This window comes from Cololabis saira, chromosome 1 (genome assembly GCF_033807715.1).
Source record: "Cololabis saira isolate AMF1-May2022 chromosome 1, fColSai1.1, whole genome shotgun sequence".
Classification (NCBI taxonomy): Eukaryota; Metazoa; Chordata; class Actinopteri; order Beloniformes; family Belonidae; genus Cololabis; species Cololabis saira.
Window position 1 is genome coordinate 41,515,269 of NC_084587.1, and position 23,065 is coordinate 41,538,333.

General features: G+C 45.4%; 2 protein-coding genes across 3 annotated transcripts; both read left to right on the forward strand.

Annotated features, from left to right (window-relative positions):
• The first annotated feature begins 1,711 nt into the window (after window positions 1–1,711).
• LOC133453080 (E3 ubiquitin-protein ligase TRIM21-like) lies at window positions 1,712–3,346 on the forward strand. The gene has a single exon (XM_061732943.1). The coding sequence runs from the start codon at window positions 1,712–1,714 to the stop codon at window positions 3,344–3,346; it is 1,635 nt and encodes a 544-aa protein (XP_061588927.1).
• A 9,281-nt stretch (window positions 3,347–12,627) lies between these two features.
• cnrip1a (cannabinoid receptor interacting protein 1a) lies at window positions 12,628–16,327 on the forward strand. 2 transcript variants are annotated; one of them, XR_009783289.1, is made up of 4 exons: window positions 12,628–12,862; window positions 14,094–14,238; window positions 15,609–15,873; window positions 15,904–16,327. XR_009783289.1 is itself a non-coding variant. In XM_061732953.1 (3 exons), the coding sequence occupies exons 1-3, from the start codon at window positions 12,684–12,686 to the stop codon at window positions 15,771–15,773; spliced, it is 489 nt and encodes a 162-aa protein (XP_061588937.1). In that variant the 5' UTR covers window positions 12,628–12,683; the 3' UTR covers window positions 15,774–16,327. The 2 variants fall into 2 exon arrangements, 1 of the variants encoding a protein (XP_061588937.1); XM_061732953.1 differs by having other exon boundaries at window positions 15,609–16,327.
• The last annotated feature ends 6,738 nt before the right edge of the window (window positions 16,328–23,065 follow it).

Below are 23,065 nucleotides of genomic sequence, written 5' to 3' on the forward strand. Positions count from 1 at the left end.
GTCGGTCGCAGACGCGCGGGCGTCCGGGCCCCCCCAACCGGGGTGGAAGAAGGTGTGATCCTGAGGGGCTCTTGGCACGAGGCCAAGCTGGACGAACCGACCAGCTTGGCTGATGAAGAAGGAAGAGGAAGAAATCGGAGCAACAGAGGGATTTGTTTCCCCTGCGCGCTGCGATGACGTCACCAGCGCGCGGCCAGTGATTGGGTGCGCGCCGCTCTAGGCGCCACCCTCCCACTCGCAAGGCATGCTGGTCTTGTAGTTTTCAACAAGGCGGCCATTTTAGGAGGCATATTAAAGCTGATTCCGGGTGACCCGACTTTAAAGTTGAATTACACATTCACAAAATGTTCAGAGTTCACATGAGCGCATGGGCGTAGCACAACATCATCATCACAAGACTTGCACATGTGTGTGTGTGTGTGTGTGTGGGGGGGGGGGGGTTCTAGGGGCGGGGGGGTTCTAGAGGCGGGGGATCCCGGCACAGTACCCCAAGTGAGCACCGTGGCCATTGGTGCGGCTCTCAAACCTGTTGACTGTGTTGGGGGGGCTGATAAGAAGGGAGCCAGGGAAGGCGTTGACTTTAAAGGGAGGTGTATTTATCATTGTGTGTGTGTGAGCAGTAAGTCTGTGAACTTTGCCCCAGAGCTGCTCCTCAGCCATTGTCCTTGATGTTATCAGACGGCTCGGTACAGTTCTGATACATGTCCACAGATGTCCTGGGAAGGGGAGGGCCAGTGGGGGGGAGAGCACCTTGTTTTCATTCCTCCAGAGAGATTGTGACTGGAGCTGCCTCCCAGGCTGCTCTGTCAAGGTCAGATTGTAGAATCAACAATTGTAATGAGAAAAACAGACAGATTCCAGTCATTTTCCGTCTGCCTTAAGTCTCTGGTTCAACAATGGCGATTCCAATCAGACGAATTTGTGGTCAATTCCCGCCAAGCCGAGCTTCCAACTTCTCCAAGGTCTTTTCCATCTTGCCAATGAGTTCAGCTCTCACAGCGTTAGAGTCTGTGTGTTGTCGCAGAGCTTATCCCCTCAGCCACGTCGGGCAGCTCTGAGAGGGCCAGAACAGCTGTCGACGACTTACGCATTTGTCGATATACCAGGAATCCACCAGCTCCAAAAAGCAGAAATCCTGTTATCATTAATCCAATTATGAAGGCATCTTGCACGTCCTCGACCGACAGAATCGACAGGCACATGATCCTCCAATGCTTCCATGAGTCCATCATGTATCCGGCAGAAAAAGTCCTGTCGGGGCATGAGGGTTCCCTTGTCCCCTGACTTCTCGTCGCAAAAATTTGGTCAATTATGCTCAGAGACCATTTAACCAATTCCATGATTATAGAGAGTTTCGGAGGATGTGAAAAAGAGACGCTCTAAAAAGACAAGACAGGACAAAAAGCAGCAGCAGGGCAGATAGGGAGGGAGAGGGAGCAGAAAAGCGTCCGCCTTCACCGAGAGCCGGAAGAAGAAAACATTTACTGTGTTTCTGTCAGCAGGACTACAAAACTTCAACTCTGTTTACTAAATGTTATTCTGGAAAACTCAAACTTACTGTGCTCAAAGAACAGGAACGTTTAGAGGAAAATGATTCACATGAAATAGTTCATTATTCTGGAGTCGTGACATTAATAATCTAAACTCTTCTTCATTTCATTATTGCAGCTTTGATGTTTCACACTTTGACTTTTGTTTCCAGAGAACCAACATGTCTGCTGGCAGCAACCTGAGATCTGCAAATCAGTTCCTGTGCTCCATCTGTCTGGATGTGTTCACTGATCCAGTCACCACACCATGTGGACACAACTTCTGTAAAACCTGCATCGCTCATCACTGGGATGGTAATGTTCTCTACAAGTGTCCCATATGTCAGGAGACCTTCAACACCAGACCTCAGCTGAAAGTCAACACCTTCATCAGAGAGATGGTTTCTGAGTTCAGACGTGAAGCTCAACAGAAATCCAGCAGCAGCAGCTCAGAGCAACAAGCTGCAGAACCAGGAGAAGTTCCCTGTGACGTCTGCACTGGAACCAGACTGAAGGCCCTGAAGTCCTGCCTGGTGTGTCTGCTGTCCTACTGTGAGACTCACCTGGAGCCTCATCTGACAATGTCAGGCCTGAAAAGACATCAGCTGGTGGAGCCTGTGGAGAACCTGGAGGACAGGATTTGTACGAAGCACGATAAACCTCTGGAGCTGTTCTGTAAGACCGACCAGACATGTGTCTGCATGCTCTGCCCTGTTTTAGACCACAAGACTCATGAGTTTGTTCCTCTGAGAGAAGAATATGAAGGAAAGAAGGCAGATCTGGAGAAGACAGAGGCTGAAATTCAGCAGATGATCCAGAAGAGACGACTGAAGATTCAGGAGATCAAAGAGTCTCTGAAGATCAGTAACGATGCTGCAGACAGAGAGAAAGCAGAAGGTGTTCAGGTCTTCACTGATCTGAAGGAGTCTGTTGAGAGACGTCTGAAGGAGTTCATGAAGGAGATGGAAGACAAACAGAAAACTGCAGAGAAACAGGCTGAAGACTTGATCAAAGATCTGGAACAGGAAATCAGTGAGCTGAAGAAGAGGAGCTCTGAGGTGGAGCAGCTCTCACGCTCTGAAGATCACCTCCACCTCCTCCAAAGATTCTCATCCCTGGAAGATGCTCCACCCACCAAGAACTGGACAGAGGTCAGAGTCCATCCACCTTCATATGAGGAAACTGTGGTGAGAGCTGTGGACCAGCTGGAGAAGAACCTCAGAGAAAAGATGAAGAAGCTGTTTGAAGTTGAGCTGAGGAGGATCCAGCAGTTTGAAGCTGATGTGACTCTTGATCCTGATACAGCACATCGTAAACTCATCCTGTCTGATGATGGAAAAATGGCCTGTCATGGTGATGTGAAGAATAAGCGTCCAGATAATCCAGAGAGATTCTCTAAATGTGTTTGTGTTTTAGGAAAACAGAGTTTCTCTTCAGGCAGATTTTATTTTGAGGTTCAAGTTAAAGGAAAGACTGACTGGGATGTAGGAGTGGCCAGAGAGTCGATCAACCGGAAGGGACAAATCCCACTGACACCTCAGAATGGTTACTGGACTGTTTGTCTCAGAAAAGGAAACGAGTACAAAGCTCTTGCTGATCCTCCAGTCCTTCTCCATGTCAGTTCTCCTCCAGAGAAGTTGGGGGTGTTTGTGGATTATGAGGAGGGTCTGGTCTCCTTTCATGATGTAGATGCTGCAGCACTTATCTACTCCTTTACTGGCTGCTCCTTCAGGGAGAAACTCCACCCGTTCTTCAGTCCTGGTCCTAATGACAAAGGAAGATACTCAGCTCTTCTGATCATCTGTCCTGTCAAGTGAACCTGTCGGATGTTTGATATAATGAATCTTGATCAACTCTGAATGTTTAAAGATTCACTGTGATTGATGGAAATACATGTTCAAGTTCACTATTAACTTGTTTAATCAGAATTTGATGAATGTGGTCATTTTTGTCTGATTATTAGGGCCCGAGCACCTTCAGTGCGAAGGCCCTATTGTATCTGTAGGAATTTTTCTTTCTTTCTTTCTTTTTTTTTTCTTCTTCTTCTGACAAAAGGAGGGCCTTTTTGCCCCCCTAAACGTGCCCAAAAAGTCACCAAATTTTGCATGCAAGTCAGGCCTTGCGAAAAATTTGATATTTAATGGTTTGCATTAATGGGCGTGGCAAAATGGCTCAACAGCGCCCCCCGGAAAACTTTGTGCCTCAAGCCCCACAAAACGGTTTGACGTACATGCACGAAAATCGGTACACACCTGTATCATGGCACAACTTAAAGAAAAGTCTATTGGCGCCATGCCCGAAACCGAACAGGATGTCGGCCATTTTGAATTAGTCGTGTCATTTTGACGAAATTTATGCCATCCCTTCGGCAGTTAATACGGCCCGAACCGTAACGTGCACCCAGGTGTGTTATACATCAAAATGTGCGTCTCCATCCTCCGACACCACGCATTACGTTTCTCTTTCAAAAGCGTTACCGTGGCGACGCTAGACGCCAAAAAGCGCGTCCACCCTTCATCTGATTGGTTCAGACAGAAAAAACTTTGCGCCTCAAGCCCCATAATACGGTTTGACGTACATGAACGAAAATCGGTACACACCTGTATCATGTCGCAACTTAAAGAAAAGTCTCTTGGCGCCATGGCTGAAACCGAACAGGAAGTCGGCCATTTTGAACATTCTGAATTAATCGCGTAATTTTGGAGCAATATATGCCATTCCTTCGAGAATTAATACGGCCCGAACCGTATCGTGAACCCAGATGTGTTATACATCAAAATGTGCGTCTCCATCCTGCGACTACGCGCATTACTTTTCTCTTTCAAAAGTGTTACCGTGGCGACGCTAGACGCCAAAAAGCGTGCCCCCCCTTCATCTGATTGGTCCATATTTGATAGTTCTCCAAAAGTCACCAAATTTTGCATGCAAAGCAGGCCTGGCGATAAATTTGATATTTCATGGTTTGTATTAATGGGCGTGGCAAAATGGCTCAACAGCGCCCCCCGGAAAACTTTGTGCCTCAAGCCCCACAATACGGTTTGACATACATGCACAAAAATCGGTACACACCTGTATCATGTCGCAACTTAAAGAAAAGTATCATGGCGCCATGGCCGAAACCGAACAGGAAGTCAGCCATTTTGAATTAATTGTGTAATTTTGGCGCAATTTATGCCATTCCTTTGGCAATTAATACGGCCCGAACCGTAACGTGCACCCAGGTGTGTTATACCTCAAAATGTGCATCTCCATCTTGCGACTACGCGCATTACTTTTCTCTTTCAAAAGTGTTACCTTGGCGACGCTAGATGCCAAAAAGCGCGCCTCCCCTTCATCTGATTGGTCCATATTTGATAGTTCTCCAAAAGTCACCAAATTTTGCATGCAAGCCAGGCCTGGCGATAAATTTGATATTTCATGGTTTGCATTAATGGGCGTGGCCTAACGGCTCAACAGCGCCCCCTAGAATACTTTTCTCTGCGATAACTTTTGAAAGGTTTGACATAAAGAGTCGTGGGTGGTGTCATGGGACTCGGTATTGAGTCCTTGATCATAATTGGGGAAAATTAGCCCGGCCCCTTCTTCTGATTGGTTGTCCCTATTTCCTGCTATAACATTTGAATGTTTTGACATAGAGAGTCGTGGGTGGTGTCATGGGACTCTGTAATGAGTCCTTGAGCTTTTTTGGACTTAATTAGCCCCTCCCCTTCTTCTGATTGGTTGTTCCGATTTTCTGCTATAACTTTTGATTGGTTTGACATAGAGAGTCGTGGGTGGTGTCATCAGATTCTGTATGGAGTCCTTGACCTTCATTGGCCTGAATTAGCCCCGCCCCTTCTTCTGATTGGTTGTCCCTTTTTTCTGCTATAACTTTTGAATGGTTTGACATAGGAAGTCGTGGGTGGTTTCATTTCTGATGGTGGCCGTGAGTGCGAGGGCCCGTTCATCGCTGCTTGCAGCTTTAATTTACATTGTTATATTCTGCATGTTGAAATGTTAACTTTTATTTACTCATTTGACTACTTTTAGCCTGGTACAGCTGGTGACTCATATTTGGTCTCTGAGACTTTTCTGCTCTGCTGTCGCACACAGCTGCAGTGACCTGTTATGAGAAGATTTCGTGTTTAGTCTCCATCATTCTTGTAGTGTTCAGAGTACTCTGTATCCCAAAACTCCATCCCTTCTGCATTGAGGCTCCTGATGTATGTTTTGACCCGTTTGGATGCAAATTATGTATTAAATCTACTGAACATGGACCATCTGTCACGTCTTTATTCCTGTGTTGATAGTTTTTCACAACACATTCATTAAAAGGAGACCTATTATGGTATTTAATGTATATTTTAAACAGGCCTTGAATGTCTTAAAAACAATCAAAAGCTTGTTTTTTCTACATGAATCAGAAATTCAGCCTGTGGGCCATGTCTCTATTTTTACCGCTTCTAACCTCCTTCTCTATGAGGGATTCTGAGGGGAGGGGAGGCTATGATAATGAGGCTCTGCGCTGATTGGCTGCCTGAATGACGTGTAGCAGGGGAGGAGACAAAGCCTCGCTCTGGGGAGAAGAGCAGCGGCTCCGTACACTATTAAAGCATGTCCCATGCGAGCGAGCGTCAGCGACAAAATCAATTCCATTGCTTTATTTTCTATTGGACTGTCCTAATTGGCCGCGAGTTTAACGGTTTCAGTGTGGACAGAGAGCGTCCGATGTCACGCAGCTCGACTTGATAGTCGGACGCTCGCATGCAGTAAGACACGGTGTAAACGGATCTTAAATCCTGAATTACGGTTCTGCGTTAAATCGACGCGTACCCTAAGCCGTAGGCTCTGCGTCGGTGAAACGCGGAACCATAAATCAGGATTTAGTTCCCTGAAGAGGGATCCGGGTCACCTCGTCTTCCAAGCTTTAATTGAATTCTAAACAGGTACACCACAGTTATTTACTCCGATTCATCATCATTTAATTTCTTATGTTACAAGACAAATGAATCATGTTAACTGTAAAGAAATCACAACACTGAAGGTTCACAAATGGCAACTTTATTGTTAAAAAAAATAAAATAACATAAATTGTATATAAATAACATTTATGCACTATTGCTGGCTCAAGGAAGGACCGTGCGTCTTCTGAAGGTGTCTGAACAGCTTCAGGTGCTTTGCTTGGAAGATTTGAAACCATAAACAGAATAAAATGTATTACGGTACTAATAGAGCCGTAACACGGAGTAACACCGGAGCTAAGCTAAATACTTAGCCCATGCAAAGATCATACTTGTAAACAAATATCAATAACATAAAAAATTAACGTCACTTACCGCTGGCTCGTGTGCAGTTGCCGGGTCCGTGGTGTTGTTACTGATCCTTTTATGAGGGTAAGTGTCGATGCAAAACCTAATGTTTACTGTCCCTCGTTGTTCAAACAGCCACGGCTTCTAAACAATGGCGGAAGCTCCGGCCGGCAGAGTTAGTTGTGGGCGTGGTTTCAGCAGCGGAGGAGACCGAGGCGTGGTTTGCATTTTGGTGACGTAACGAAAATGCACAAATCTGAACGGCTCGTAGAAGTCACATGACACTGGAAGGATCCTCCGGGCGGCTTTACAGACGCTGCAGAATTTGGTTGCTTTCCTCCTTCTCTGTTTTGGCAGGGTGAGGGGAGACCACTTTATATATGTTAAAGCAAGAAAAAACGTGTTTTTCATAATAGGTCCCCTTTAAAGGAACATTACACGATGAGATTTTCCAATCAATTGTGACATAATTTCAATTCAATTGTATTTATATAGCATTTATTACAACACAAAGGCCTACGCTGCAGGGGGGCACCATCATGATCCACTGAGCGGTGCCCATCACCCCTCCTTCTCTTTCCTTTCTCAGTTATTAATTAGAAGTATCTCATAACCATCATTGTTCTCCATTGTTCTTGTAGTTTGTTGTGCTGGTCTGCTCCCTCCTTTTCACTTCTATGCATGTTTGCAGGCCAGAGTTTCAGGAGCTGCATGCTGACCTGCAGTCCCCCCTCTGATCATCCCGCTGCTGCTTCCACCTGTCTCTATGGATGTCTGGTGGATACCTGCTGACATCCTGACATGCAGCCCCCCCCCCTCCCCCTTATATATATTCCCCTATATATATATTCATCTGTAAAAAGCAGAGATGAAATCCTGTGCATAAAAATTACGTACATGTCACAGGAAATGACATCACAGAAAGTGTCGTCAGATTGGAAGGGGTGTCTTTAGGTGGGTGTCATTTTACGGGATATGATGTGTCACTGGGGAGGGAGGGGCTTATGAGCAGGTCAATTCTGCAGTCCAGTGTTTGCCACGTGTGCACGCGTTAACGGGTGTGTTTTTGTATAAAAAGACCATTGATAAGTTGACACGGCACAATCAAGCAAAACTATAAGGAACATCAGCAGTTTACATTCAGGTGGAGGTCTGGTGGGAGGACATGTGGGCTGGGGAGACAACATCCATCATCTGGCCGCAGCCTCCAGTACAGTGAAGCTCTGAAAACAGTGGGCAAAAGGGTCGGGCCTTGCGTGTGACTCATTACAGCACCTGTGCGTGTGTGTATGTGATCGCGCACATACAGCAGTGATGTGTTTTTGCGTATCCATCCAGGTTGAGGAAGGCGCTCTCCCGCTGCTCTCAGCACGTTTAAAGTTTTAAGAGATTGTGAGATAAATTTGCTGATTTGTCTACACGTGGTCTCCTGTCTGTAGTGGTTTTATTGTTGTGTTGGACCCCCGCAGCTTTCAGGGATTCGTCCTCTCTGAACTTTTTTAAGAGATTGCTGTAGCCAGGTATTAGCCCTTGTATGATCCCTTAGTCAACATGGTATCCGGTCCCAGATTGTGACCAACCGTTCATGACTGTTTCTGCAGATACATAAGTTGGCAGAAATGAATGAAGAATCCTGAGACGCGCAAACGTCTTTAAAGCATCAATCAGTCAGTCGTGACATCTGCAGCACAGACCACGTTTGTGAGTTTACTCATCTTACTTCAAACAGTAACTTATTAAATTGTAAATATTCCATCAACGTTTTATTATTATTGTTTTTTATGTAATCAGTCGAATGAAGACATGCTGCTGTGTCTCAGACCTGAGAAGGACTAGGTCGTGAACATAGTGAATCCTGAACCTTAAGAAAATATAATTCTTCTGTTCTTTATTTTCCCGAGATCTCTGAAGAAGACCCCGGCACACCTGAAGTATCCATCAGGTATGTATAATAGATAGTTCTTAGTATTTATTGATCCACCTGAATAAGCAAACCAGCACCATCCAGGGAGGTCTGGGCCTCATTGCTTACACTGCTGCCTCCGTGACCTGATCTTGGATAAGCGGAAGTTAATGGATGGATGCATGAATTAATTAGCAGCGTAGGTTGGTATGACCTAAGTCAGGGCGGGCTTGTTCCAACTAGTTTTCAAGTCCCTTTGTCCCCAATATCCCGTCTGACTTGTCTGGTTCCTTCTACAGATTAGAATGCTGTTTGCAGCACCACCGCTGTGATTCAGGGGGACGGCTGTTGATAATACATCACAACATATATATAACAATATGAATAACGACGTTTCTTACACTTTGACACAACAGGACCGCTCTATTGAGAAAAAAAAACAACAAAAAAATCAACTGTAAGACAATGCTAAAAAAGTTTGTTTTACTTCTGATAAAGCTTGTACGCTCTCGGGAGGAACGACATCTGGTGCCTTTTTGTGTGACTCACAGGTTGTGTAAGTGTCCTCCCATTGCGTAGTGTGTAGCGACTTGTATTTGTAGACAGGCTCTGGATCATTGGGCTGGTCCCTTCTTTCAATAGCCGACTCAGAATTTGTTTCTAACAATGGTCCTGACTTTGGTCCTGCAGTGACAGAATTGCTGTGGTCCTTCAGTGACAGGACTGTCACGGTTTGGTTATTTAGTTCCCATCTTATTTTTGAAACCCGTGTCTTTGTGTTTCAGTTCTGTCTAGACTTTCCTGTTCCCCATCTGCCCTGATCGTCTGCACCTGTGTCTCGTTAACCGTTGTGTATATCTTGTCTTGTCTTTCCCTTGCTCCTGGCTGGTCCATACTGTTTCCACCCAACTTGTGTCCTGTCAGGTTTTTGTCTGCTCTAGTGATTAGCTCTATTGGTAGACCCTGCTCAGCAGCACGTTTGGTTTATTTTTCTCAATGAAACACATTTTTTGGAAATCCTGCCTCCTGCTCTCCTGAATCTGGATCCTATCAACCAATTTGTGACAGAACGGACCAGCCAGCATGGACCCAGCTGGAGAGTCTTATGCTTTGTGGGAGTTCTACCAGGAAGGCGAAGAAGACAAAGCCGTGTTGGCAGAAGCAGGATTCACCCTTCCTGGCTCTAGATGGGCTCAAGAGCCTTCAGATCAGTTCAGGCACTGACTATCGCCTCACCATGTTCCTGTTCCCGAGGTGGTCCCTGACACATCCCAGCCTGTCTCCTTTCCTCTGCCTGCCCCTCAGTCAGCACCAAGGTCCCTGCCATGAACCCTGCTCGCACTTCAGCCAGCACCAAGGTGCACCAAGCCCGGGGCTCAGGCCCGAGCCGACGCCCCAAGGGCGGCCCCCTGAACTGTATGCCCGGTCCCGAGGGCGGCCCCCTGAGCTGTGCCCAGGCCCCCTGAACTCTGACTGTGTGTTTGTGAATAAATCACATTTTTGGGAACTTCTGCCTCCTGCTCTCCTGCATTTTGGTCCTATCAACCAAATCGCGACAGGGACTCACCCAGTGGCGTAGCCACGGGTGTGCCAGGGTGTGCCAGTGCCACCCACAGAGACAGCTGGCACACCCAAAAGTTTGATGCTTTTTATTTAGTTTTTTGGTATAGTCTTACTAACATGTTGTATTTTAAATCTAGGCTATTAGTATGTAATCATGATGTTCAAAATAATTCAAAATAAAAAATCTTATGTTTGCATGTAAAACCCCTGTCAGGCGATGTGTCGCGGCAGCTGGACTGTTAAACCTAAATTATGGTTCCGCGTGAAAACGACGGCGTAGCCTACGGCGTAAGGTACGCGGCGACGCACAACGTACGGTGTGCGTCGCCGCGTACCCTACGCCGTAGGCTCTGCGTCGGTGTAGCGCGGAACCATAAATCAGCCTTTAGACAACTCATCAAACGGAAGGTGGATGGCGGACATGAGTTCCCGTCCATTATTGAAGTCTTAGACTCCTGCGACAGAGATGTTTTATCCAAGATTATCTGTTTGCATCGTATTCTGATAGCATTGCCTGTAACAAGTTGCTCCGTGGAGCCTTTTTTTAGTCGTCAACAGGACCAGAGCCGTCAGAGCGACGACGCTCACAGAGAGACTGAGGAGCCTCTCGTTGCTCATGTTTGAAAAAGATTTGAAGTGTGCATTTTCTGTATTTAACAGCGTTTGTGTGTAATGTATATGATTAATAACAGCAGCACGTCATTAGCCCCCCCCCTCCCCTCCCCGACACACACACTATGAGCTGCAGCTCCAATGCGCGCGCCCTCGAGCATGCGCTGGAGCGCGAGTGTTTTGGATCGACGGTAACTTTATGGAGAGGTAGAAAAAAAGAAGAGAGGAAGAGAGAGAAAGAATCAGGACAGGCAGGGGAAGCCAACAGGTTGGTCTAATATTAGGTGGAAGTGTAGGAAGAGCCACTTGATACTAAGTGATTAATATCTAAATATGATTTATATGGAAAGATTGCATAAGCAAGATTTGCAATTTATTCAAAGCTATTAAAAATGCTTGTTGCACAAAAACCTAGATGCCCAGTATGGCAGTGTCTTTCAAAAACACTGAAGCATCATGAAACCGGTGGTTATCACATAAATGCATATCTTATGTTATGTGGAAAGAATTGGTATCTCGCTTACGCCTAGGTATAACTATTGTTAGTGAATTGCAGAGAGCCATGGCCCCTGAAAAGGCACCCTGGAAAAGTGTGTTGAAGAGTGATTGACTGCTCCTTGCAGAAAGAAACTTGCCACTGAGGCGACTATTTGGCTTAAGGTTGGCCTGATGGTTTTATAATAAAACCATCAGGCCAACCTTAAGCCAAATAGTTGTGTTCTGCCTCTGGTTAAATAGCTTTGTTGATCATGCGTAATGTGGATACGTTATGGCTCTGAGTGCATGAGTGTTTGAGTATATTTCACTATGTTTGCTTCATTGGGCAGCTATGTGTGTGTGTGGTTATGTTTTTGTTATGTTTTTTTTAGGACATGCATTAAGTTTAGTTATTATATTACTTATTATATTATATATATTATTATACTTATTATATACTGAGAGCACACACAACATGTGGATATGTTTTGCACTCTTAATAATGTTGGATATATACATGCTTTTGAATGTTTGTGGAGGTGTAACATCTAGTTTTGTTGAAAAAAAATTTGGCACACACAGTCTTTGCTGGTGCACACCCAAAGTCTCTTTTCTGGCTACGCCACTGGACTCACCGTAGTCCTGACTTTGGTCCTGCAGTGACAAGACTGACCGTGGTCCTGACCATCCTGGATGGATGGATGTCTTGTCCTTCTCATTGTTGTGTGATTACTTCTAGTAGTACAACAAAAGACCCCCTCGAGATCAAGAATAAAAATATTCTTGATCTCCTCATCTGCATCTTGTGTCAAACAGCTAAATGTGACAGATATAAGGAGGGTGTCCTCCAGCTGGTTTCCAGACCTGTTTGAGACGCCTATTTTCAACACCATACAGTTAGAGGGAAAAGACACTTCCGGAGTACTTCAGAATCGTGTCGGTGACATGACAGAGGGTTCTTTCAGTTCTTCCTCAACAGTCTTTGGTTATGGTTCAAATGTAGATTTTTATGAACCTCATGGACCCTCTAAAAGCAGGTGACGGTTCTCCCGATGTTGCTGCTATCACAATCAAAGCAAAATGGTCAAATAATTTAATTCAACACGACGTGTTCTACTGTGAATAAAATAAACTTTGATCATTTAGTTTTGTTTTTATTTACATTGCATTTCATTTTATTTTTTAAACCGTGAAGGACGATGAGGAAAGCTTTTATTGTGAAGGCGCACAGCGGAAACATTGCCTCAGTCAGCTCGGCTCCCTCCTGGCCTCAGCATCAGCATCAGCATCAGCATCTCTCCTGCCGGGACCATGGACGACGTGCCGCCCCTCATCCAGCTCAACATCGCGCTGCGCGTTCACCCCAACGAGGGCCCGGTCTTCTTCAAGGTGGACGGGAGCCGCTTCGGCCAGACCCGCACCATCAAGCTGCTCACCGGCTCCAAGTACAAGATCGAGGTGGTGGCGAAGCCCGGCAACGTCGAGGCCACGTAAGAGGACGAGACCCGCGCACATTTACACAGAATAATTGATGCTTTTTCCTAACAGACAGCCCGCAAGCGCCTGCACGGTGTAAGACGGCTCTTGATCTGCAGGCCGCAGCATCGACACCCCTGAATAAATGATGCGGGATCAGCTGCGAGTATGGCAAGCCGTCTGGGTCCAGATATGGCACTCTGAACCCGTTTCTAACAAGGCCGCTTTTCAAGATTATTGCTCTAAAATGACATAATTAATATAAAGTTAAAATGTGTAATTATTATTCATTATATATATTATATATTTATTCTTCATTACTGTTTTTTTACCGTGCAATACTTTTTCCCGGCCTATCTGTGCAATATTCCACCACGTGTAGTTATATGTTATCTGTAGATAGGACCTCAGGTCTTGATTTCACTATTCAAAATGCACCTTAACCTTTTTATATTATTTATATTTCTTATCTGTTTGCACTGTCTTGCACTGGAGAGGTGATGCTGCTTTTAATCTCACTGTACCCATGTATAATGACAATAAAATCTAAATTAGCTAATTTCAGCAACTACTAGGAGCATTTGAAAGAATCTCGTATCCAAGAAAAGGAAACACAAATGTGTTAAAGGAAAAAATTTGAAAAAAAAAGTGTAAAATAAATATACACAAAGCAGCAAAAATGATTAAATCTTCCACTTTTAGAGCCCAGAACATCACATGAATCCATGAGATGTTTTGTTGTGAAACAGTTTTAAAGGTGTTTCTTACATCTGCCGGTGTCTCAGCTGCAGCGTCCTGCAGACTGGAGGTTGTCTTCCCTTTGTAGTTTTGATCTGGAACACTTCTCAGCTCTATCTGCTGCATAAATTGTTAGGAAATGTTTGGAGTGGATCCAGATACAGGAGAGCAGGAGGCAGGAGTTTCCCAAAATAGCGATTTATTTAATCAAACAAACAAAAGGCGCTGCTGAGCAGGGTTTCAAAAACAAGAGATTAAACATGAATCAAAAACTACCAAAACCCTGACACGAAAAACACGGAGGGAGGAAACAGTACAGACCAGCAGGGAGAAAAGGAAAGACAAGACCAGATATACACATGGGTAAATGAGACACAGGTGCAGACGATCAGGGCAGATGGGAAACAGGAAAGTTAAGACAGAACTCAAACACAAAGACACTAGGCTTCAAAATAGAAAGAGGAACTATCAAAACCATAACATAAATGTTCCTGCTCTTCCTCTCAGCAACATGAACATCGGGGGAATCATCTTCCCCCTGGAGCAGCAGTCCAGGGACGACGAGTCGGTGGTTTACCACGGCCAGTACGACACTGAGGGCGTCCCGCACACCAAGAGCGGGGACCGGCAACCCATCCAAATGAGCATCGAGGTGAGACGAGAGGAATTCATGAGCAGAAAAACCACCAACAAAACATATTCAGACTGCCGGACACTGGAGGATCCTGATGGTGGCAGTGATGTCATTCCCAGCGTGACCTGATGGTGGCAGTGTCTAAGGAACCTGTTTTAATCTGTCTGTTGGTGGCGCGGGCCACATCCAGCCCACCTCTTCTTTTTCCTGGACCGTGAGAACTTGCAAAGATAGTTGTGTACTTACGAGAATATTCTTTACTGTTTTAGATAAGTCATGGACCATAATGACACGTCCCACAAAGCATCTTGATTGGTTGCCTGTGTCATAATGACGTCTAACCACAGGATGGAGGTGTTTCAAATTAAGTAGTTTCTTACAACAGTTAAAGGAGCTTGAGGCCGGATTGTGGCAAGATTTATGAAAAAAATCTGTATACATTTTAAGTTTTCTAGTAATAATGTCAGATGAAGCGTTCCAAACCCAAAAGAATGAGCCCTCTAGTGTATCTCTCCGTTGCCTTGAACAGGCTGTGTGCTGCAAAATGCGCTGCAATTCGGTCCCGAATTTCCCGCGCTGGGCTGCGGATGTGACGTCACATGACGCTGCATGCACGTTCTCCCCGTTCTCCCGTGCCGGCTTCACTGTTGGCTGCAGTACCCCCAACGGCCGTCGTGGTGAAGGGTGGCGCTAGAGAGTCTCATTTCTTAAAAGGAGCCTCATGCTCCTTTAAGTCATGGGATTCAAACTGAAACGTCTAAGAAAAGAAAGACTTTTAAAGAAGGAAGGGAGCTTAAAGGAAGAAGAGACGCAAAAACAAGTTTTAGCCTAACAGAGACATTTTCTTTTTTGGCCTGAAAACAGAGCCAATAGTGGAAAACTATAAAAAAGCTTAAACTTTGAAATAATTGGAATATGCTGTAAAACTAGTGCTTTGACACAAACCGTGTTAGGGTTGGGGTTCGGAGTTAGGGTTAAGTTAATTATTTATTCACGTTAAACTGAATACGTTCAAAATTAAAAAATGTAAACCTGACACAATAAAAGTAACTCTTCTGCTTTTTAATTCTGAGAAAAAGCTAAACTTTAAAGTGAGTTTAGAGGATTTGTAACACCAAGACAAAAGATAAATGTTACGGTGAAAATAAATCGTTACTTCCAAACATGAATATTGTAAATACAAACCTGCAGAATTATATACATAAATATAAAAATACCACTAAAAGATGAAAATAGATTTTTAAAAAGCTCTCAGTTTTCCCTGTATTTCTTGGTTTAGTTGAGAACAGGATGACGAGGCAGACGGTGGTGATGATGATAACGATGACGGGGCAGTGTTATGGTGGTTTCTGTGCAGCGTTGCCGACGGTGTCTCCGTCTCTCTGCAGTTCAACAAGGCGGGGACGTTTGAGACGGTCTGGCAGGTCAAGTACTACAACTACTACAAGAGGGAGCACTGCCAGTTCGGCAACAAGTTCAGCAGCATCGAGTACGAGTGCAAACCCAACGAGACGCGGACGCTGATGTGGATCAACAAGGAGAGCTTCATCTGAGTCTGCGGGCAGAGCAGGAGGCGTCCGGAGGTTCCTGGAGGTTCCCGGAGGTTCCCGGAGGTTCCTGGAGGTTCCCGGAGGTTCCTGGAGGTTCCCGGAGGTTCCTGGAGGTTCCCGGAGGTTCCTGGAGGTTCCTGGCGTCTGCCGTGGTACGCAGAGAGAAACCAGCCGTTAGCATACTGGTCTTCCCTCGTCTGCTTTAAAACTGCACAAACATTTGTTCTCCAACATGTTGACTGGTTTAAGACATTTACCACCAGGGGGAGCCGGGGAGGAGATCGAAGGCTCAGCAGAACCGTTTTCTTCTTTGTTTCACTTCCTGTCAGGGCGTCTTCCTCTCTTTCTAAATATTTGGTAGCTTTAGAGCAGAGTTAAACCCTAACCACTACCCATCTCATGACCTGATCTTGTTCATCATCGTCAGCAGAGTCAGATGAGAAGAAGATTTAAAGTCTGTATTTAACGTCTTCCTGATGAGGGTCCGGCGGCACCAGAGCAGGAGACACAGGACATGTTCAAGCATTTTACACTTACAAGAAGCAGCTTTTAATGAGTCTGTACCACCATAGGAACATGAATCTTGATCCAGTAGATGTTGACATGTTCTACAGTGGATTTCTGGAGCGTTTAGGTTCGAACTGCATGAATCAAATTGATATAAATGTGGAGAATTTAGTCATATTTCCGCGGCTCCATCTTCATTTACTCCGGCCTACTAATATGTAAACTTAATATTCATACTTAAAGGGGACCTATTATTGCATCTAATACCTATTTTAAACAGGCCTTGAATGTCTTTAAAACAAGCTTTTGATTGTTTTTGCTAAATAAATTAGAAATTCAGCCTCTAAACCATGTCTTTATCTTCCCAGTCTCTAACATCATTATCTATGTGGGATTCTGAGTGGGCGGGGCTATGATAATGAGGCTCTGTGCTGATTGGCTGCCTGAATGACGCGATACACCGCTATGAAAAAATGGCGGAAGCTCCGGCCGGCGGATTTACACCGTGTCCTAACTGCATGCGATGCGAGCGAGCGTCAGCGACAAAATCAATTCCATCCATCCATTTGCTTTATTTTCTATTGGACTATCCTAACTGATGTAGCGCGCCGTTTTGAGCTGAACATTTGTCGGACGCCCGGCTTCTATTTCCTTCCTGCCGCTCGCGTTGAAAGCCGGTTGAAAGCGCTGTAGGAAACGGTCATGGATGAGGAACGGCTGATACAGTTAGTTGAAATGAGAAGTTATCTCTATGATTCCTCCTCATTTATCTACAAAAACCTCAATAAAGTGGCAGCTGCTGGAGGGAGATGGACAGAGAGCGTCCGATGTCACGCAGTGCGATGTGATAGTCGGACGCTCGCATGCAGTTACACGGTTTTATAGTTGTGGCCGTGGTTTGCATTTTGGTTACGTAAAGAAAATGCACAGAATCTGAACGGCTCATAGAAGTCACATCACACTGGACGGCTCATCCGGGCGGCTGTACAGACACTGCAGAATTTGGTTACTTTCCTCCTCTGAGTTGGCAGGCTGAGGGGAGACCTGTGTGCTGGCCTGCGGTTTAAGGCTTAAGGCTTTTCTCCCACTAGGGGGGTTTTTACCTGCCATTGTTTATGTAATAATTGCTCGGGGGTTTATGTTTATGTTCATGTTCTGGGTCTCTGGAAGGCGTCTAGAGACAACATCTGTTGTATTAGACGCTATATAAATAAAATTGAATTGAATTGAATAGACCACTTTATATATGTTAAAGCAAGAAAAAACGTGTTTTTCATAATAGGTCCCCTTTAATAAACTAATGCAGTCGTTTTAAATCAGATGTGTCCCTTTGGAGCAGGATGCTTTAAACCATCTCATCTGACTCTGGAAGACAAATGTTCTGTTGACGTAGAGTCTGAACTAGATCAGGAGGACGGTGAAGACCAGGATGAAGGACGGCTGAAGTGTCTCTTATTTATTTCCCGTGTGGACGTCTGGGGGGGGGCTGTGGGTGGATGTTTCCTGCCGTGGGTGTTCAGAGTTTTCTCTGGTTTGTGTCTTGTGTTATTAAAGGACGAAGCTCTGGTCGCTGTTTTTGATGGAGCAGCTTGCGGCCTCAGATGTTTCCAGCAGCAGAACATTTGAGTTCAGCAGCAGAAATCTGCTTCAGTCACGTTACGTTAAGGTCATTTGTGGGGAGTCAAAGGTGGAGGGTGAAGCTGACCTTCAGCTGCAGTTTCCCTGAACCTAAAGCTTGGCAGGGACTATTTTCAGCCACATTCAGATGATTGGCTCTGTGTTTACCCATCACACAGTGCTTTTATTGCCAGTGCTTCACTTTGTGCTACGTTTCCGTCGCGGCTGCTGCTCTTTGTTTGGATTCCTTCTGCCACATTTGATCTTTTGTTTAGTTCTTTTGTCGACATGTTTATTGCCTGGATCCGTTTTGTTACGTACTGAGCTGAAGAGTGTGGAGTGTGTTTGTGAATAAACCAGAATACTCCCCCTGTTTTCATCTGTCTGCTTCTTTATTGTGATAAACGTTGTTTTTAATGACACAATGAAACTGCAGAGCTCAAACTAGTAAAACTGGATTAAAAACTTGAGACTGAGTACATTAAAGCAGCACAATGTAACTTCCAGCTTTTGTTGAGTTTGGCGGCTCCTTTGGACAAAAGTGGTAGTGCTTTACCAGAAAGAACACTAGATTTCCCATGAGCACCAGCGCGTACTGCCGGAAAGATCCTGTCCCCGTCGCTGCATTTGTTTTCCCAGAGGAAATTCTCGAGCATGCACAGACTGCAATATCCGATCCCCCGTATACATGCTGTTAACATTCCGACTGCGAACGGGTTATCTAGGTGCTGCAATCTGATTACTAAATGTCCGACATAGGTCCGAAGTAGATCGGGTTCAGGTGTTTACATGCAGTTTTAAAGTCGGAACGATGTCTTATACGATCAGAAACCCGATTGAACTGCTGCATGTAAACGTACTATAGGTGTTGACAGAAATGCATACCTGAAGGTGATGAACTTCTTTACAACCATCTCTTGTCCAAGACGACGGCTACAAGGGCTTGTAGCGAGTGAACGCCGGGCCAATGTTTATTGTTGTCCGGGCATTTAGCTTGTTACTCTCCCGCTTTCTTTTTTTCGCCTTCTCCGTTAAAACTTTTATTTTCTTCGGTTTTTTCGCTGCTTCGGCCATGATACCAACTTCTGCTGAGCTCTGCGCTCCAAGCCCCGCCCAGCTTTCGTCTCGACTACGAATCGGGAAGGAGGGGGAAGTTCAATTCAATTCAATTCAATTTTATTTATATAGCGTCTAATACAACAGAGTTGTCTCTAGACGCTTTACAGAGACCCATACCCAGAACATGACCCCCGAGCAGTTATTACATAAACAATGGCAGGTAAAAACTCCCCTAGTGGGAGAAAAACCTTAAGCCAAACAGTGGCAAGGAAAAACTCCCCTTTAGGAGGGAAGAAACCTTGAGCAGGACCAGGCTCATCAGGGGGGACCCTCCTGCCGAGGGCCAGACTGGTGAGTCAGGGACGGCAACAGCACAGCAGGCAGGTGGAAGCAGCAACGGGATGACCGGGGGTGGGGACCGCAGGCCAGCACACAGCTCCCGAAGCTCCGGCCCAATCAGCAAGTCCCAGGTTGGGGTGCAGGGTCAGGAAAAGACTTGTGCTCCGTAATGCAAGCTACAAGCCACCCACGGCCACCTGCAGGACAAAAGAGAGAAAAGGGAGGAGAAGGGGGGGCCAGCAACGGGATGACCAGGGGTGGGGACCGCAGGCCAGCACGCAGCTCCCGAAGCTCCGGCCCAATCATCAAGTCCCAGGTTGGGGTGCAGGGTCGGGGAAAGGTTGAGAAGGGGCAGGGCCAGGGAGAGGAGTCTTGAGGGACGAACATTCTCCCCCGCCCAAAAGGGGCCGTTACCCTGCCCCCCTCACTCCCACACTGCAGGTTCCGGTGTCCGGCAAAGGATGCTGCAACATGGACAAAAGAGAGAAAAGGGAGGAGAAGGGGGGGCCAGCACAAGAAACCACAGGAGCGACTCTGACACACTAAAGTTTACACTACCTAGAGATTTACCAACACCAGCTAGAGGTTTACTAAACACTAACTATAGGCTTTACTAAACAGAAATGTTTTAAGTTTAGTTTTAAAGGTGGAGGTGGTGTCAGCCCCCTTAACCCAGATTGGAAGTTGGTTCCATAGTAGTGGCGCCTGATAGCAGAACGCCCGCCCTCCAAATCTACATTTAGATACTCTAGGAACTACGAGTAAACCTGCACTCTGAGAACGGAGAGCTCTGACAGGAACATAAGGCACTATCAGGTCTTGCAAATAATGCGGAGCTAAGCCGTTTTGGGCTTTATACGCAAGTAATAAAATTTTAAATTGGATTCTGAATTTTACGGGTAACCAATGGAGCGACGCTAACACTGGAGAGACGTGGTCTCTCCTGCTAATTCCTGTCAGTACTCGTGCTGCTGCATTTTGGATCAGCTGGAGCCTATTCAGCAAATTACTTGGACATCCTGCTAACAACACATTACAGTAATCTAGTCTAGAAGATACAAACGCATGAACTAGTTTTTCTGCATCACTCTGTGAGAGGATTTTCCTAATCTTTGCAATATTACGGAGATGGAAAAAGGCTATTTTACAAACCTGATTGACATATGGTTTAAACGACAAATCCTGATCGAAAATAACACCAAGATTTCTCACAGTTGCACTGGAAGCCATCGCAACACCATCTAATCCCTTCCTAAGATGCTCTGGACCAAGAATGATAACCTCTGTTTTATCTGAATTTAGAAGCAGGAAATTTCTGGACATCCAGTCCTTGATGTCCCTAAGACATGCCTGAAGTTTAACTAACGGTTCTGTTTCATCCGGCTTCATAGACAAATAGAGCTGCGTATCATCAGCATAACAATGAAATTGTATGCCGTGATTCTGGATTATACTTCCCAACGGCTGCATGTATAAACTGAACAAGATTGGCCCTAGCACTGAACCCTGCGGAACACCATAACAGACCCTTGACTGTTCTGAAGAAACCTCATGTACATGAACAAACTGGAACCTGTCAGATAGGTATGATTTAAACCAACATAGAGCTGTCCCTTTAATCCCAACAACATGCTCTAACCTGTGCAGTAAAATGCCATGATCTATAGTGTCAAAAGCAGCATTGAGGTCCAGTAGAACCAGTATGGAAACTAATCCCTTATCTGAGGCCATAAGGAGGTCATTCGTGACTCGAACAAGTGCTGTCTCTGTACTATGATGCATTCTGAACCCTGACTGAAAGACTTCAAACAGATCATTTCTATACAAATAGTCACATAACTGGCTTGAAACTGCCTTTTCCAGAATTTTAGACACAAATGGAAGGTTGGAAATTGGTCTATAATTAGCTAAGGTGTCTGGGTCAAGAGAAGGTTTTTTAAGTAAAGGTTTAATTACTGCGACTTTGAAAACCTGTGGTACATATCCTAAACTTAGGGATAAGTTAATTTGGTCCAGTATTGTCGTACCAATAAGAGAAAAAATATGTTTGAATAGTCGAGTCGGGATGGGGTCTAACATACATGTGGTTGACTTAGCTCTATTAACGAGTGAAGTCAGCTCAGGGAGGTCTATAGGATCAAAACAGTCTAGAGACAAGTCAGAGCCTAGGGAAGTCGCTAAAGCTGAAGAAACACCTACAACCGGCTGGTTGATTTCTTCTCTAATTCTCGCGATTTTACTGTTGAAGAAGCCCATAAAGTCCTCACTACTGAGAGCTGCAGGAATGCACGGCTCAACAGAGTTGTGACTCTTTGTCAGCCTGGCTACAGTGCTGAACAGAAAACGTGGGTTACTTTTGTTATCCTCTATCAACGTTGAATAATAAGCTGTTCTGGCTTTGCGAATGGCTTTTTTATATACTATTAGAATATCTTTCCATTCACGATGAGAGTCTACAGACCTACAAGAGTACCACTTCCTTTCCATTTTACGCACGTTTTGTTTCAACATGCGGATATCTGAATTATACCAGGGAGTTAAGCTCCTGTGGCTAGAAACCCTCCTTTTCAAAGGAGCAACTTCATCTAAAGCTGAATGCAACAAATCAGCAGTGTTACTAGCAAGGAAATCAACATCTGCAGAGGTAGAACCCAGGTCACTGGCCTCGACTACATCACTATTTCGCACTGTCGTAAGATAAGCAATGGCCTCCCTAAATTTAACAATAACTTCATCAGACAAACATCTGCTAAAATAATACCTCCTATTTTGCACTTCAACATCAACAAAATTAAATTCAAACGTTATTAAGTAATGGTCGGATAAAAGGGAGTTTACAGGTGACACCAACAGACCATCAGTTTCAACACCGTAGGTGAGAACGAGATCGAGAGTATGATTAAAAGTGACGGGGAAGTGACGTATGCCGTAAAGCAGTCAAAGCCGTAGTAGTTTTTTAGTGTGGCAGGGTTCCTACCATGCTCCTCAAAGTTACATAGTGCCAGTGAAGGCAATAAAGACCATGACAGAGGTTCATTAAACCTGTTGGAAGTTGATGTACCATCACAATGACTCTGGAACAGTGTTCGAATTGGGGGGGAGCTAAGGGCAGCTGAGCTCCCCTAAGAAGGACATTGGCTCCCCTGAAAGACTGCTTTGTGAAATTTAGGGGGAGCTCTAAAATATTGGCTGGTTATGGTGGACAGGTTATAGAGTTCGATTTTCTGTATGACCAAATCCGCTCCGACCCGGTGTGTCAGTGATCAGCGCAGACAGACTGCAGCTTCGCCTGAATTATGGTTCCGCGTTAAATCGACGGCGTAGCCGACGGCGTAGGGTCGCAGTACGGTGTGCGTCGCCGCGTACCCTACGCCGTAGGTTCTGCGTTGGTGTGACGCGGAACCATAAATCAGCCTAGGCGGATTAATGGTTCACCGGGAGGGCTCTGGCGGTTGATGTTGATCAGCGGACCAAACTTGTTAAAGGAGCATCAAACCCACTCTTATCTACGCGGAAATAACGCTAAGATATAAAGAAGGCGTCCCAAACTGTGATCTATGGTGAAATAGGAAACTGAAGATGTGTAGGCTGTTCCCACTGTTCCCTCCAGTTCTGCAGCGCAGCTTTAAGCCCCGCCCACTGCAGCTTTAGCCCCGCCCACTGCAGGCGTCAACAGTGCATGCCGCTTTCAGTGTGAACGCACCAAGCAGCGAGATGCTGGCGTCAGGAGATTTTTGACGCTTTCAGTGTGAACGTAGGGTAAGACCATTATA